At 37.6% G+C, this 15,894-nt stretch overlaps 1 protein-coding gene across 1 annotated transcript in view; it reads right to left on the reverse strand.

The window, feature by feature from the left end:
• Positions 1-3,349: 3,349 nt before the first annotated feature.
• Positions 3,350-15,894, reverse strand: part of tacr1a (tachykinin receptor 1a) — a 34,234-nt gene continuing 21,689 nt past the window's right edge. Inside the window, exons 3-5 of the mRNA XM_058777427.1 lie at positions 13,925-14,075; positions 10,535-10,731; positions 3,350-10,219 (exon numbers count right to left, since the gene is read on the reverse strand). Of these exons, the coding sequence (XP_058633410.1) occupies positions 9,889-10,219; positions 10,535-10,731; positions 13,925-14,075 (679 nt within the window). The 3' untranslated portion in view covers positions 3,350-9,888. The remainder of the gene's footprint in view (positions 10,220-10,534; positions 10,732-13,924; positions 14,076-15,894) is intronic.

The raw sequence follows: 15,894 nt of genomic DNA on the forward strand, positions 1-15,894 counted from the left end.
AACTCAGGTGGGGATAATGACATAATTAACTAATGAGGACAGGAACTAAACCAAATAAGGACAACGGGGACTTCCGACAGGCAGACACGTAACAGCACAATGTTGCCAAAGCATTAATATATACAGTGGGTACGGAAAGTATTCAGACCCCCTTAACTTTTTCACTCTTTGTTATATTGCAGCCATTTGCTAAAATCATTTAAGTTCATTTTTTTCCTCATTAATGTACACACAGCACCCCATATTGACAGAAAAACACAGAATTGTTGACATTTTTGCAGATTTATTCAAAAAGAAAAACTGAAATATCACATGGTTCTAAGTATTCAGACCCTTTGCTCAGTATTTAGTAGAAGCACCCTTTTGATCTAATATAGCCATGAGTCTTTTTGGGAAAGATGCAACAAGTTTTTCATACCTGGATTTTGGGATCCTCTGCCATTCCTCCTTGCAGATCCTCTCCAGTTCTGTCAGGTTGGATGGTAAACGTTGGTGGACAGCCATTTTTAGGTCTCTCCAGAGATGCTCAATTGGGTTTAAGTCAGGGCTCTGGCTGGGCCATTCAAGAACAGTCACGGAGTTGTTGTGAAGCCACTCCTTCGTTATTTTAGCTGTGTGCTTAGGGTCATTGTCTTGTTGGAAGGTAAACCTTCGGCCCAGTCTGAGGTCCTGAGCACTCTGGAGAAGGTTTTCGTCCAGGATATCCCTGTATTTGGCCGCATTCATCTTTCCCTCGATTGCAACCAGTCGTTCTGTCCCTGCAGCTGAAAAACACCCCCACAGCATGATGCTACCACCACCATGCTTCACTGTTGGGACTGTATTGGACAGGTGATGAGCAGTGCCTGGTTTTCTCCATACATACCGCTTAGAATTAAGGCCAAAAAGTTCTATCTTGGTCTCATCACACCAGAGAATCTTATTTCTCACCATCTTGGAGTCCTTCAGGTGTTTTTTAGCAAACTCCATGCTTTCATGTGTCTTGCACTGAGGAGAGGCTTCCGTCGGGCCACTCTGCCATGAAGCCCCGACTGGTGGAGGGCTGCAGTGATGGTTGACTTTCTACAACTTTCTCCCATCTCCCGACTGCATCTCTGGAGCTCAGCCACAGTGATCTTTGGGTTCTTCTTTACATCTCTCACCAAGGATCTTCTCCCCCGATAGCTCAGTTTGGCCAGATGGCCAGCTCTAGGAAGGGTTCTGGTCGTCCCAAACGTCTTCCATTTAAGGATTATGGAGGCTACTGTGCTCTTAGGAACCTTAAGTGCAGCAGAATTTTTTTTGTAACCTTGGCCAGATCTGCGCTTTGCCACAATTCTGTCTCTGAGCTCTTCAGGCAGTTCCTTTGACCTCATGATTCTCATTTGCTCTGACATGCACTGTGAGCTGTAAGGTCTTATATAGACAGGTGTGTGGCTTTCCTAATCAAGTCCAATCAGTATAATCAAACACAGCTGGACTCAAATGAAGGTGTAGAACCATCTCAAGGATGATCAGAAGAAATGGACAGCACCTGAGTTAAATATATGAGTGTCACAGCAAAGGGTCTGAATACTTAGGACCATGTGATATTTCAGTTTTTCTTTTTTAATAAATCTGCAAAAATGTCAACAATTCTGTTTTTCTGTCGATATGGGGTGCTGTGTGTACATTAATGAGGAAAAAAAATGAACTTAAATGATTTTAGCAAATGGCTGCAATATAACAAAGAGTGAAAAATTTAAGGGAAATTACTTTCCGTACCCACTGTACCTGTGTGCCATTGTCTGACCCTAGCCTGTTTTGACCACATCTTTTAATAAGTGTATTTTAGTAATCTTTTAGTGATCGTCTTTTAGTAATCTATCTATCTGTCTGTCTGTCTATATCTTACACACACACACACACACACAATACTTTATTAAATATATTTCATAAATCCATTTATAATTAACATTATTTCCTACTTTTCACAAAGATTAATGCATTGCATTTTGGGATTGCCTTGTTTTCCAAAGAATATTTTTCTGCTGCCTTAGATTTTGGCCAAAACAGGGTGTCTGAGGATATATTTGGAGCATTATTTTTGTCATGGCAGTGCATATGATGCCTATAAATGCTGCTCATTAGCAGTTCTGGAACATAAGTATGTGTGAAAATATCTTTGATCTTCAGCAGCTCCATGCTTTGGGAGCATCACATAATTTTAATGAAGTACCCTTAAAATGGCGACAAACCTTCTAAGCCATAACTCTAAAATCAGGCTGAATCTGGTTCCATTTTACTATTGGTAAAAACAAGGTTTTGATGATGTATTATATCTATTCATAAAATGCACTGAGGATGAAAAATAATTGTTTCATTTCTTTTCTAATGATGAGATTGATTACCAAGCTGCTGTTTGTTGGAGAATTTCAGCTTGACCTTTAAGTTTCCCTGCAACAGAATATTAGCATTAGATTAAGGACAGAAATGCTGTTTGAATCCAGATGAGTGAGAGATTAACGGTGCAATGCCAAGGGCAGTGCAATGTGGGACATGAAATCTACTACAAATGCAAAAGAAGGATAGAGAGGATAGAGAAACAAATCCACAATATAAAACAGAGAAAGAGCTGCTCTTACATGCCTACAACAGAAAAATCACCAGCACACTCCTCCGTATTCCACATGCCCTGTCAACAAGAGGCAATACAATTTGTCATATCCAATGTGTTTGCTGCAGGCCAAACACATCATTGTTGTTATTATTTAATCACATGTGGAGAGCTTGATGGGAAACTGAAAGAAAAAGGATGTCAGGAAGGAGAAACCAGAGGGGCAGCTTGAGTCTTTTTCCGCTTTCTCCCTCCTATTATTTCAGTTCTGACAAACCCAGTGTCTGGAGGGTTTGAACCGCAACTAAGAAGGTTGCTTGGATTTATTTAGATAATAGTATCTTCACCAAAGTAGCATATGAGATAGCTATAATAACTCAAAGATTAAATATTTTGGATCAGTGAGGGCTATTATGAGTTAGTGGTTGAATATACATTACATATACATTTAAACTGCAATTGCTCAATATTTGGACATGCAGTCTTATGTGGGTTTTTAAGCCTGATGAATGTTCACTCCTGACATGGTCGCTGGAGCCTCTAGCATCAGCACTGATTCAGCCTGCCTCAATTTGTAAGAAAAAGAGACAGAAGAGAAAAATGTCATTATACAAACATAAAACACAGCACACAGTCATTCATATGACATTTCTAGGCATAACAAACAAAAAGAGGATAGTTATATGATGGATCTCACTTCTCAGCACACTCTCAAATGCAGTTGAGACTGCTACCTTTGATTTAAAAACAAAACGAAACAAAATAATTCACAGGATTTATTGTTTATTCTTTAAATGCAGGTAACATATTTATACTTTGACTTACAATAGCATTTCTGACTTGACTAAACAACTTAAAGGGGCATAAGCGACTGGTTTTCCAATACAACCATTATAAAATGGCACATTGAGGGAAATAATAACATTATTGTTCAGTGATGAACTGTAACATCTTTTAAATTGAACATCTACACATTTCACCATTTAATAACTATGAAGACAGGCTTTAGAAAGACAATTTGTATTCAGGCACTGATTTGAAAGTTTGCAGTTCAAATGTTTTTAGAATCATTGTACACATTTAATCTTCAAAAGACAATAAAAATGACTCAAAATGAGGCTTTTTTTTTTTTGGTCTTATTTTGAAAGGTGTTGACATGCGTAGACCTGTTCTGCTTAGATTTAAAATCCATATTTTATCTGGTTAGCATATACAAGGCTTTGAGAGTTGGATAGAGGCACTGACTACCAAAATTCTAGTGGAAGACCACCGTCTTCCAATCTTGCTATTCCACAAAAGGATCAGGTAAAAGAATGTAAACATTGTTATAATTCAGAACCATCCTTGAAGTGGCAACCTCACTGAACTGTAGGAACAAAATCCTCATATAAAGCCCCTGACTTATTTCAAGATCCTCAGAACTCTTTGAGTTCATTAGTATTAGCAGGATCATTCCATGCATCATCTTGTAGTCTAGCTGTCAATCATACCCTGTATACTTTGTTCCTTGGAGAAATGTTGCTACTGAATCAAAGAGCAAAAGGAGAAATAACTCTTCGGCTTCCATCTTTCTCCCTCATTCACTCAATGATTTGGTCCATTGATTGTTTTATTTAGTCAATTTTTTTCCTGTCTGTCAAGTTTGAGCTGTTTATTTTGGTTTTCTCAGTTTCATAAACTTCTTTCATTTACAATAAGTTCTTAGCTTAATGCATAAAATTAGCATGGATGCACTGATATTAAAATTGTAATAAAGATAAGCTAATGATTATTTTTTGCTATGAAGCTAAAACTGATAAATGGCAGATGATAGAAGTAAATGGTTTGTTTTATCTTAGTTAAATAAAAAAAAAATCAATAGTTTCAAATGCTATAAGTGAATTTTTCACAACATTATAATATAAATGAAAAATCTATATTTATTTTGAGGTTTTCTAAAGATTACATTTGATGTTTATTTAAATTATTAGTGTTTTTAAATGATGAAGATACACTGTGTGCATCCCTAAGAACGGAATAATTCAGTAAATATGTAGAAGCTATTAATTTTAAAATAAAAATATATTAAAACTTTAAAATGTATATTTGAAATGAATACTTTTAGCTCTAAATGCAGAACACGAAGTCAACTACAGCACTGAATATATAACAATGAATTCTGTAGAGATTCGCCACAAGTCTCCAAAACCTTCTTAAGAAAAGAGGGTGGCAAGACAGATTGACTTAGAGTAACTCCTTTTGACAGCTTTCGTAGGAGCAACAAAGATCAACCCTGCTTCACAGACGGGGCACAACTCAACATCTGACCAGACAAACTGAGTGGAATTTCAACAAGCTCTCAATCATCAATAGCTCTACCCTTTACTGTGAGACACAGACTTTTGTCTTTCTCTCTGCTTATTAACTTCAATGGCTCATTTCGTGTGTCACAAATGATTAACGTGATCTGTCTTAACTAGCTGAACCTGCTTGATTTGCTTCACGACTTCTAATGCCAAATGGAGATGTTCAAACTCTTCCCTTCAGAGCACACACAGGCCTGAATACAGATATTTTAGACAAAGCATACAGAAGCATATGCATACAAAATCCTTTACAAAAGCATACATAAATGAGAGCAAGCCAGCACAACATTGAAAGCAAAAGTGAATGGCCATTATTTTAACTTGTCCCACTGGTTCAGTTTAGTCATGTCTGGTTCATTTTGTTGATGTATGTTCAGTCATACAACATAATAAACTAACTCTTTTATAATATAATACAAACACATATTTGGAATACCACTGCCAAAAGCATATAAGAAATATTTACATACTGTTTAGCTTGGTAAACTCATTAAGAGTAAGCTTAAACTTTCAATAATAAGTCAGTAACAATTATATTCTTAACTGATAAGTTGTTGATGTACTTCTAAATATGAATATACATATGAAAATATGTGAATCAAAGTTTAGTTACATTTCTAATGGTTTACATAGATATAAAATAATGATCTATACACTATTTCGTAATATCTGGTTAAGGGGTCAATTTTTTCCTTGATCTATCTAATTAAAAAGTTTGATGTAGAAAGTAACTAAAGGCGTAAAAAAATGAATGATAAAAGGCACAAAACGTATGATAAAAGATGTGGGGTGGCATCTGAGACTCTGCGTGGCCTTCTAAAGGAAATGAAGTTACATTTTACCAAGGTCCCAATCATTTCAGTCTAACCTTACCTATAAGTGCGCAGATGTTGTTTTGTGAGCCTGTCACATTGTAATGCAGGCTTTGCAAAGAGAGTGTTACTGAAAGATGGAGCAGCGCCAACTCTATTAGACAACAATTCCCCAACACACAAGTAAGCACTGGTACTCTTTTTGCAAAAAAAAAAAAAAGAGAGGACGCATACGCAGAAAACCTAAAGTGCAGCAAAATGGCTTGATAAATTCAACATGTTAGAGAGAAGGCGGAAAATGGTCATAAAAACTAAAAACTGACATAAAATGACCTTTAAAATGATGTCATGACCCCTTTAATGTTACTAATGATAGCATCTTCAAGCAAAGAATTCTTGTGATCAGAGTCTTACAGGACATTTCAAGTCAGTGAAACCAGCAGTCCAGGCCTCCTGTGCTGGATAGAAATCAAAGCGTATCTTTCTTTCAGAATAACTGATGAACTATACCAGCTGGACTCATGTAGAGGTATGTTTAAACATGCACACTCTCACTCACGCTCACTATGTTTACATACGAACACGAATAATAACTTTGAGTGAAATTAAGCAGCCATGCAGAATGGCCTTGGGAGAGATGTGAGGAATGCTGGAGGGTGGATGAGTCTGTGTGTGAATGCTTTCATACACAGCTGTTGTCCTCCCCTCTGTGTTCTCTTCTCTTGGGTAATTACTCTGATTATAGAGAGATAGAGCTGATGAGAGCAAATCCTCCTGTGCTCACACTCATATAGATAAATGTGTTCCACAGAGGTGCCACAAAACCCCAACTGGCAGATGAACAAAACTTAAATTAGTCTTTTTATGTATGCGATTAACTATATGCCTATTACCTATATTCTCATCAGACATTCCGTACGTTCATCTTAAAGGGATTGTTTACCCAAAAATGAAGATTCTGTAATTGTTTACTTGCCCTCATGTTGTTCCAAACCTGTATGACAAACTAAAATATTTAGAAAAATGGAGTTCTGGTGTTGTACAGACAAAAAGAAAAATCTTCAAAATATCTTATTTTGCATTCTACAGAAGAAACCATAAGGGTTTGGAATGACATGACGATAAACAATTACCTAATTTTCCCTTTTGGGTGCAGATATATACTACTGGTCATAATTAAGAAAAGACATTGGAATAAGATATTTTAATGTTTTTTAAAGAAGTCTCTGCTTACCAAGGCAGCACATGTTTTATACAGTAAAAACAGTAATATTGTGAAATATCATTACAATTTAAATTTTATGTATTTAACATTAATTTATTCCTGTTATGGCAAAGCTGAATTTTTTAGCAGCCGTTACTCTAGTCTTCAGTGTCAACTGATCCTTCAGAAATCCAAAATGCTGATTTGGTGCAGCTTTGGTGAGCATATGAGACTTTTTTCAAAAACATTAAAAAACCTAATATTCCAGATGTTTGACTGGTAGTATGTACTGTATATGCCTTCACACTATATATATATATATATATGAGAGAGAGAGATAGAGAGAGTGTGAAGGTAAATGCAGCACAAGCATCACAGACAGTTCTGAATTTCTAAAAAAGATCAGGAACAGAGTATGGTTCATTTATTCCTGGAATGAGCTGTCAGCACCTGCCAAACAGTTAGGCACATTCCTATCACAGTCATTTACCGTCCAAAATATTCTGAACATATTGCAGCATAACAAGCCTGCTGCCACTGTGTGAACAATGAACGCTCAGGCCCACAAACATGTGAAGAGCCAGTCTGTTACAAATCATACATAAGAACAGCATGGATCTCCGTTTTAGAAAACGGACACCACTGTCACAATCCCAGTCAAGAACAGCAGCAGGTGGTCACTTCAACCCCCCATCTCACATCTTCCCCTTTTGTCCCATAATCCTGTGTACCTCAGTATCATATTGCTGTCACTGTATCAAGGGAGGTGCCTGAAGGGCTAATTTTACTCTGGCCTTGTCCAGTGTGAGAGGAACGTGTGCTCGTGAATGCTTGTACAACAGAAGAACTACAGAATTGGCACTTGGCTAAGCTCCGCCTTATGACTAATCATACCTCAGCAGTCAGCAACTGTTGTGTCCATCCAGAGATGCAAAAATTTGAGTATGCAGCATAGAAATGGGCCGCCAAAATCACAACTGGTATACCTATAGGCATCAGTCGGCTATCCCATACTCCATTCCCCATCCTCCTGGTTTGACACATTATTCTTTTGTTGCCAGTGGTCAGGTGACACAAAAAGGTATCTAGAGATCGAAATGGGAGTCAAATCCCAAAAAGAATTGACTCTTTGATTCGTTGTGAATTGAAGGTTGACTCCAAAGTTTGGAGTGGAATTGACTCAGAGTACAGTAGTGGGTATGATTTGGTTCATCCTAATCACTTGAATCTTTACAAAGGCGGCGACTGTTGCGTCTTTCTGAGTATTATAAGTGAGTGTTTGAATCATTCAGGACTGCATTTTGTAAAAGCTTCATAAGCGTAAGTAGATCATAGAGTCTGTTGGTGCTGGTGGTTTACGATCTACTCACTGTTTATGATGCATTTGGAAAACATAGCCAAGAGTTCTTCACTCGTTCTCGAACCGCAACACCATAGCAGCGCTAATAGAGATTTTATATGAAAGAATATTATAATTGTTATAAATTGAATTGTAATGGTAATTATTATACTCCATCTCCCTTTTTTTTTCTTGACAATCAATGTCATTGTAAATTCATGTCATTGAAGTGTTCAAAAGTACCACAGTTATTGTAAATATTAGGAACAGTTCTGTTATACACTGATGTTTTCATTTATTCGCTATTTCTTTTCAGCTGACTGAGAAGTGATTGCCTTGATTTTCACTTGCAGTCTCTGTAGCTTTTTAATCGCATTACTATGTGCATTATTTAAAAAAGCAGATAAAAAGATGTCATGATTCATTTCAGCCTATATAAAAATAAGATCTAATCAGTTCTTACCACTTTATGAGCACTTTTCACTAATAATCATGCTGTTCATCTCCAGTTCATTCCAAGGAGTAAGCCAGGGTAACCAGGTTGGCAACAGTAACCAAGGGGCGGAGCGTAGCAAAGGGTCAATTATGAAAATAAATAAATAAGCAGACAAGGAGAGAAAAAAAGAATAATCGACCGAAGGAAAAATACCTAGTACAAAAATTCTCTGCACATTACATTTTTTTCCTCCAGATCTATTCTTCAGAGCACACAAAATCAGGACAGGCATTCAGAGCTTTCACCACCACGCAATTGTGTTTCCAGGCACACCTTGAAAAGTCATTTAACAAGGTTCTTTTGTATTTGCCTGTGTTGATATTGGCAACTGACATTGTTCATTTTCATTTCACAGGCTGGATCATTGCTCTAACTGACCGTGAAGCCACCAAGGCATTTTCAGTGGTATAATCTCTGCCCTCTGTGTTTTTGTTCAGTCTCAGCCAGTTTAGAGATTTTGAAGGCAGAATGTGCTTACAGGGAAAACATGCTGTGAAGTCTGCAGTAATCTCCCATTTGCAGATAAAGCACTGAAGAAACGACATGTGCTCAGGTATCATTTGTACCAGGTGGGCCATTTTTAGAGACTCGGGGGATTAAGAGGGGTACCTTCGTTGATATTTTTGAACCTATTCCTATTCCTCTTATACTCAGGTATAGTCGATAGACCAATATAAGTGGTCATATTCAATATTTACAGTATAATGACTCATTGTTCCACTACATCACATGTCCATTATTGTAAACCTTTAAAATGTCTTCAGTGATTGCAGGATCAATCAATCAGGCTCTCATTTAAGCCAGCACAAAGCAACATGTCATTAACATCAATTTGGTAAGAAAGCATTTCCAAAAAAAAATCAATGTAAATGTTCCTCTAATAATAATTATGAACCTCATGAGTAGAATGTGACAAAAGTGAAAGATGAAGGATCGTTTGAAATTAAAAACGCTTAGCGTGTGTGTACTCAACCAGCTAAAACACACACATCTGCACAGACTCAAGGTAATCCTCATGATTTACACTGGGGGGACGACAGAAGAGGATTCGTCAAACGATTACATCTCTGCAAAAATAGTGGCATTCGGTCTCCTTGACTCTTGTGCTTTTGCGCTCTCATTCTTGAAGGTTGTTACTGGAGTAAAAGCTGGAGGTCTCCGACACGGTCTTGGAGATGCTACGGGAGGATGAGCCATTGGAGGTGAGCTCCCTGGAGGGGCTGTGAACTGCCGGCCTCCCAGCGGCCCCTCTGATGCTCCCAAACGTGACCTTCTGGCCATCTTCACACGGCTGCATCACGCAGGACACGGTGGTCTCCATTCGACTGGCCCTGTACAAACTGGTCTGGGTTTGAAGGTACCGGGTGGACTTGAGCTCTAGACCCTCATAGGATCCCTCAGGGACGCACGGACAGCAGTGGAATGCTTGCTTAAATCCGGCACGGAACCTGAGGAAGCATTTAGAAATGTAGGAGATGATGATGATGATGGGTTTAAAGTTGAAAACTGACCAGAAGATATTAAGGCTTTGTTGTTTTTCAAAGGCTTTTGTGATGGATTTCTCAGTGAGGCGGTAAAACCAGGATACATTAGAGAATAATACATCACAGCATTGGACTGCATTTTATGGCACAAAAAGATGGATCGTTTTGAACAATAATGATATTATAGCGAATATTACAGGGACTCTGGAAAGAGCTAGACGTGCCTGTGTGTATGTGTGTGCACGTCAATTACTGTGTTTTCACTCCAGGTGAAATTACCTGTCATTGAGGCAGCAGTAGATAATGGGGTTGTACATAGTGGAGCTCATTGCCAGCCACATGATAGTCAGATAGACCTGCTGAATGAAGGGATGCTCAAACAGATGCGGGTAGAACTGGTGAATCAGGAAATAGACGTGATAGGGGAGCCAGCAAACAGCGAACGTACAGACCACCACAATCATCATCTTCACCACCTGAGGGTCGGCAAGAAGAGAAAATTTCAATATTGGTTATATTGTATGTCTATAAATACATGTTCTGTCCTTCAAACTGACTTCCTGGGCTTTGCATGCTGCCCACATTGCACAAAAACTGGCAGAATGCTGACAGACGAAATGTCCCCTAATCATTTTTCTGGACAGCTTTTAGGTGGTTCAGTGGCTTTAATATACCACCAGCAAACAGCATGCAAACATGTCATTAAAAATCACATTTACACTTAATAAATATACTGGTAAAGCTAAAAATATGCATTGTGCTGAGCCACTTATCAAAGAGCCAAATATGTTTCAAAAATAGCTTCAATTACATAAATGATATTTAAGGCTTATTGTTTCTATGATAAAACACATTGGTTTAACCAATGCCTTGAGTTTAGGTGGGACTACTTGTTGGTCTGATAAATGAATGACAGAGTATTTGGGAAACCAAATACTATTTGCATTTCAATTTTCTGCAATTAGTGGCACTAAAATCATACACTATAGCTTTAAAGGCACACAGTCATATTTCACGTAGAGCAAGTTGCCTCATGAAGGTCAGCATTTACAAAACTGTGTGCCAATGGTACATTTAAATAACACCTTTTTAAATCTGGAATAAAATCTGACAAAAATGGTATTTAAAGCATGAATTGGGCTTCTTTAACTCCAACTACACACACTGGCCTGGCTATTGTCCATGCACATTCATAAGTGAACTAACAGGCATCTGGCTCTTTTAACTGTAAGACAGGACTCTCCCATGACAGCACTCATTTTTATTCAACTTAATGTCTCATCACCTTATTATCCATATTTTTCTAAGCAGAAGTAAGCTATTTTCTGTGAACATGCCAGACTTGATTCATTAGCTGCTACTGGTAAAAGTTATTTGCACTACAATGTGTTCGTGATTACGAAAATAAATTAAAATAATATTATAAGAGACACCAGTATGCAATATCAAGCAACATAACAACATTGTTTTGTACTGTACATGTAAAAAAAAAAAAAAAAAAAACTGGTGGCAGATGACAACTGATGCCGGTCCCACTTTACATGGTGGCCTTAACTGTAACTTACATTTAAATGTACTTACATTTAAATTAATAATTTGGTACAATGCACTTATCGTGTACATACATGTTCTTACATTGTACTTATATTGTCTACCTGGTCTCATGGCATTTACGTACCTGGGTGCACTTTTTAGCGTGACATGAAATACATACCAATAAGTACATATCACTGCAGTTTCCAAAATAAATGAACACTTTCACACAAATTTACAGAGTTGCGATTAATAAAGCGTAATTTTCGCACAATTACTTGAAGAATATCATGCTATGACTTCAAAACAATATTAATATGCTGGGAGATTTGAAAACTGATGCTTTTGAACATTAGCATCGCACACATCCAGCTTCATATCTATGGGTTTTCATACACAACAAGTTTGTTGGTAGCTCACGGAGACGGATTTAGGAGACGAGAAGCACCGATTCGAATCCCATGTAACTACGGTTCGACGAAGCAGTTAAAATCTGTGTAAAAGGAAGTTCAAATGGCACAGTTGCATCAGCTAATACGTTTTTATATCAGTTTTGCATTTGTTAACACTATCGGGTAGGTTTAGGGCTGGATTTGGTGTAGGGCATATTTCCAACACGTTAGAGCATTAACTTTTAGCGACAGTCCCCGGATATTTGAATTCTGAACCGCAGCAATACGTGAAGCAACGTAATAAAAAAACAGCAATACGTACCAATATCTACGTAATAAAAACGTGCCAGGGTTTACATATTGAACCTGTGTTTTAGCGCCACTCAGTGGACATTTCTATTTCAAACTGCGGCGAAACGTGCAGCAAGGTAAAACTGTGTCGCACAAAAAGTGCACAGAGGTACGTATTTTTATGAGACCAGGTTGTATATTGTTAATAATACCTTTATGTAATTACATCTATAATTAATTTCTGTAATTACATTTATAATTACACTGTTGACCCCATCCCTTACACCTAAACCCACCCTTTAACCCACCCATACCACCAAACCTTTCCCTAACCTTACCCGTATCCCACCTCAATAGCAGCAAAAGTGTTTTGCAATACAATATGAACACAATAAGTGCATTGTACTTATTTTTTGATGTAAGTACATAGTAGTTAAGGCCACCAAATATAAAGTGTGACCCTGAAGCCTTGCACATTCAAGTTAACAATAGCCGCACCTGCACTTAAGTTACAAATAAGGTGGATAATGTCGCTGGAATCATGCATTTCTACAATAGCATTAGTAACTGAAATTGTTTGTGTGATATTGCATTCATGTTTCTTCAGCATGTCCAAAATAGTACTTATATATAATACTATATATATACTTATATATACTGAGTGCACCTTCAAATAACATCTTATTTTTCAGCTAATGCAGCTTATCTTATTTTTCACTACTTTGACTTTCTTGTTTTATCATTCTACCATAGAAAAAGCTGCCTTTGGACTGCTGTCAATAATCTGCACCTGTCCCGACTACTCTAGGTCTATGAAAGGTAGGTCAGTTGCCTTAAACTACTCTTGTTCTACAACGCTAGAGATTCCTGATCCTGAAATGGGCCTGAAATCAGCATGAAAACCACAGTGACACACTCTGCCAGAAGCCAGAGTATGTAGTAGCAAATCACTCAGTCACCAGCAGACTGTCAGAGGCTCTTTGATGTTTATGAAGCTCAAACAGAAGATGGGGACATACGGGCGCTCAGAGGTAGTATGTCACATTGTGTCATCATAAGTACTAACGATGGTTGCTTAAAAACTAGATTAAGATATTTTGTGTGAGGAAGAAGAGGAAGATGGTGAGGCATAATGCTATAGCAATGATATGTAAAGTAGATATTGGAGAGGAGCATATCTTGACTTCATATCCTTCAAGTGTGGTGAATGAGGCAGACACACATGCACACAGAGAATACAGATGAAAGAAGCAGACGGACCTTCTCACTGCGGGTGAGTTTTATAGTGACTATTTCATGCGGCCTTGTCTGACCCTCCTCCCCTTGCATGTGAACTCTGTCTGCTTTGTTAACTCAGAGTTCAGAGTCTGACCTGCACTGTGTGAGTAGGCAAATGTCACGGGCTTAAAAGATGATGAAAAAAGGAGGAACAAGAGGATGATGTGATGAAGACCTTGCGTTTGGCGTTCAGCTGCTCTTGATAACGGTCAGATGAATCTCCTGGGATCTCACTGGCCCACAGAGTCAAACCCACCACCAGGTAAGCACAGCCCATCACCAGGAGAGGTAAGAAGTAAATCAGCACTGCTACACACACAAAATACCTTCAAAAAGAAAGAAAGAATTTTTTATATTAACATTATTGTAATTCTAGATGTTGTAATAATTAAATTTGCATGCAATTTTAGCATTCTTTTTTTTCTGGTTTTCATGGGATGGGAAAAACCAACAGGAAAGTTCACACTCATTTTATCTATTTAAAGAAATTTTTAGTAATTTTATTATGCAAATATGTAGTATTTCATCCATCCTATTGATTTTATTTATCGATTTAATTGAACTCTCATTCTTGATCCTTTGTTTATTTCATATTATAAGAATGCAAAACAAGGCTTATGAAATAATATACAGCGAAAGAAAAAAAAATATTGTGGCTATGAATTAGACATTTGTTACATGATTTTACTAAATTAAAATGAGGGAATGAATTAGCACAATATGGCCACAAGTTAATGTGTCTATCTAAATAAAATTGTTTATTTAAATTACTAAAATCATCTGAGAAATGCATTCATGTAATTGTAATCATTCCTTTAGAGAATTGGGTGCATAATGCAAACAGCACATCCAAATAAATGACGTTATCAGCTGGGCGCAATTCATTCTTGGTGAAATCTCCTCTCACTGTTCAGACTGTAATGTACAATTCCACCGATTCTTTTCTATTCTCAAAACGGTTTTGCTTTGCCAAATCTCTGTCAGATTTGAGTCATGTTGCCTGTCCAAGAAATCTAGGCACAGCTCATTTCTTACCCCTAATGCACTGGGTCTAACAAAGAACTAAGATTATAAATCAAACACAGTGCCACAGACAAGAAGTCCTCTATCAGAAATGAATATATTACTTCATATTAATCCCACAAAAGCAATTACAAAGTGCTTAATGCATGAATTATTAAATAAACCTGTAACAGGGAAACACAGCAACCAAACTGCATCACAGTTTCCTTTTGTTTACGGTCTAAATCTATTAAAATGCACCACACGCGTTTGAATCACAACGTTAACTTGCAAATCCACAGCCAGGTGACAATACAGTGTCTACTTTCTTTTTTATTTATTTATTTATTTATTTTATTATGCAAGTAAAGAATGTGACAATGTTTACCTGTGCCAAATACAGTGTTTACTTAATTAAAGGAACTGCTCAATAATGTTGAAGTTTCCACATCCACACATGAAAAATCACAAATATGAATGAACATTTGTGAATAATATGTGAATAATATTATCATAAATGTTACAGCCCTCATGAATATTAAACAGCTCAGTTTTGAAGTAATCTTAAACCATCCATTCATGTTGTAATTGATATTCATGAGACAAACCAATTTCAGATTGGGTTATGTGACTGAGCTCCTATAAACATCATTTTTTTCTCCAAATTGAACAAACTGGCGATGTTCTCCTAAGAGCAGACAGTACACACTGCAGGAAATGCCCTGAGGGCCAGACTGAGAGATACTCGTATCAGGAATGCCACCTGCCAATCTGAAGACAACACAAGAGACGAGTTCTCTGTAATATTGTTGCTTCCTGTGATTCCCTCCATGAGCGATTTGAAAAACGAGGCCATGATTAATTATACTTCCATTCTTTCATATTCCTTAGTGACACAGGTGGACTGCTGTCATCGGGAGACTTGGACTTGGCCCCATTCATCCGCCCCCTTCCTACGCTAACCGCTTCTCCATGGCTGATGTTAAAGAATGTGTCCAGGAAAGATGATTGAACCAGCTACAGCATGAAAGAACTCTGATGAGGCAGTAGTCACCTCTCGCTGACCACAGCTTATACCTCACCCACCATTTCACTAACAATTAAGTGCAATCAGGAAAACAGGCGTTGAGAGAAGGAAAAGAG

The sequence above is a fragment of the Onychostoma macrolepis genome, chromosome 05 (assembly GCF_012432095.1).
Source record: "Onychostoma macrolepis isolate SWU-2019 chromosome 05, ASM1243209v1, whole genome shotgun sequence".
Taxonomy (NCBI): domain Eukaryota; kingdom Metazoa; phylum Chordata; class Actinopteri; order Cypriniformes; family Cyprinidae; genus Onychostoma; species Onychostoma macrolepis.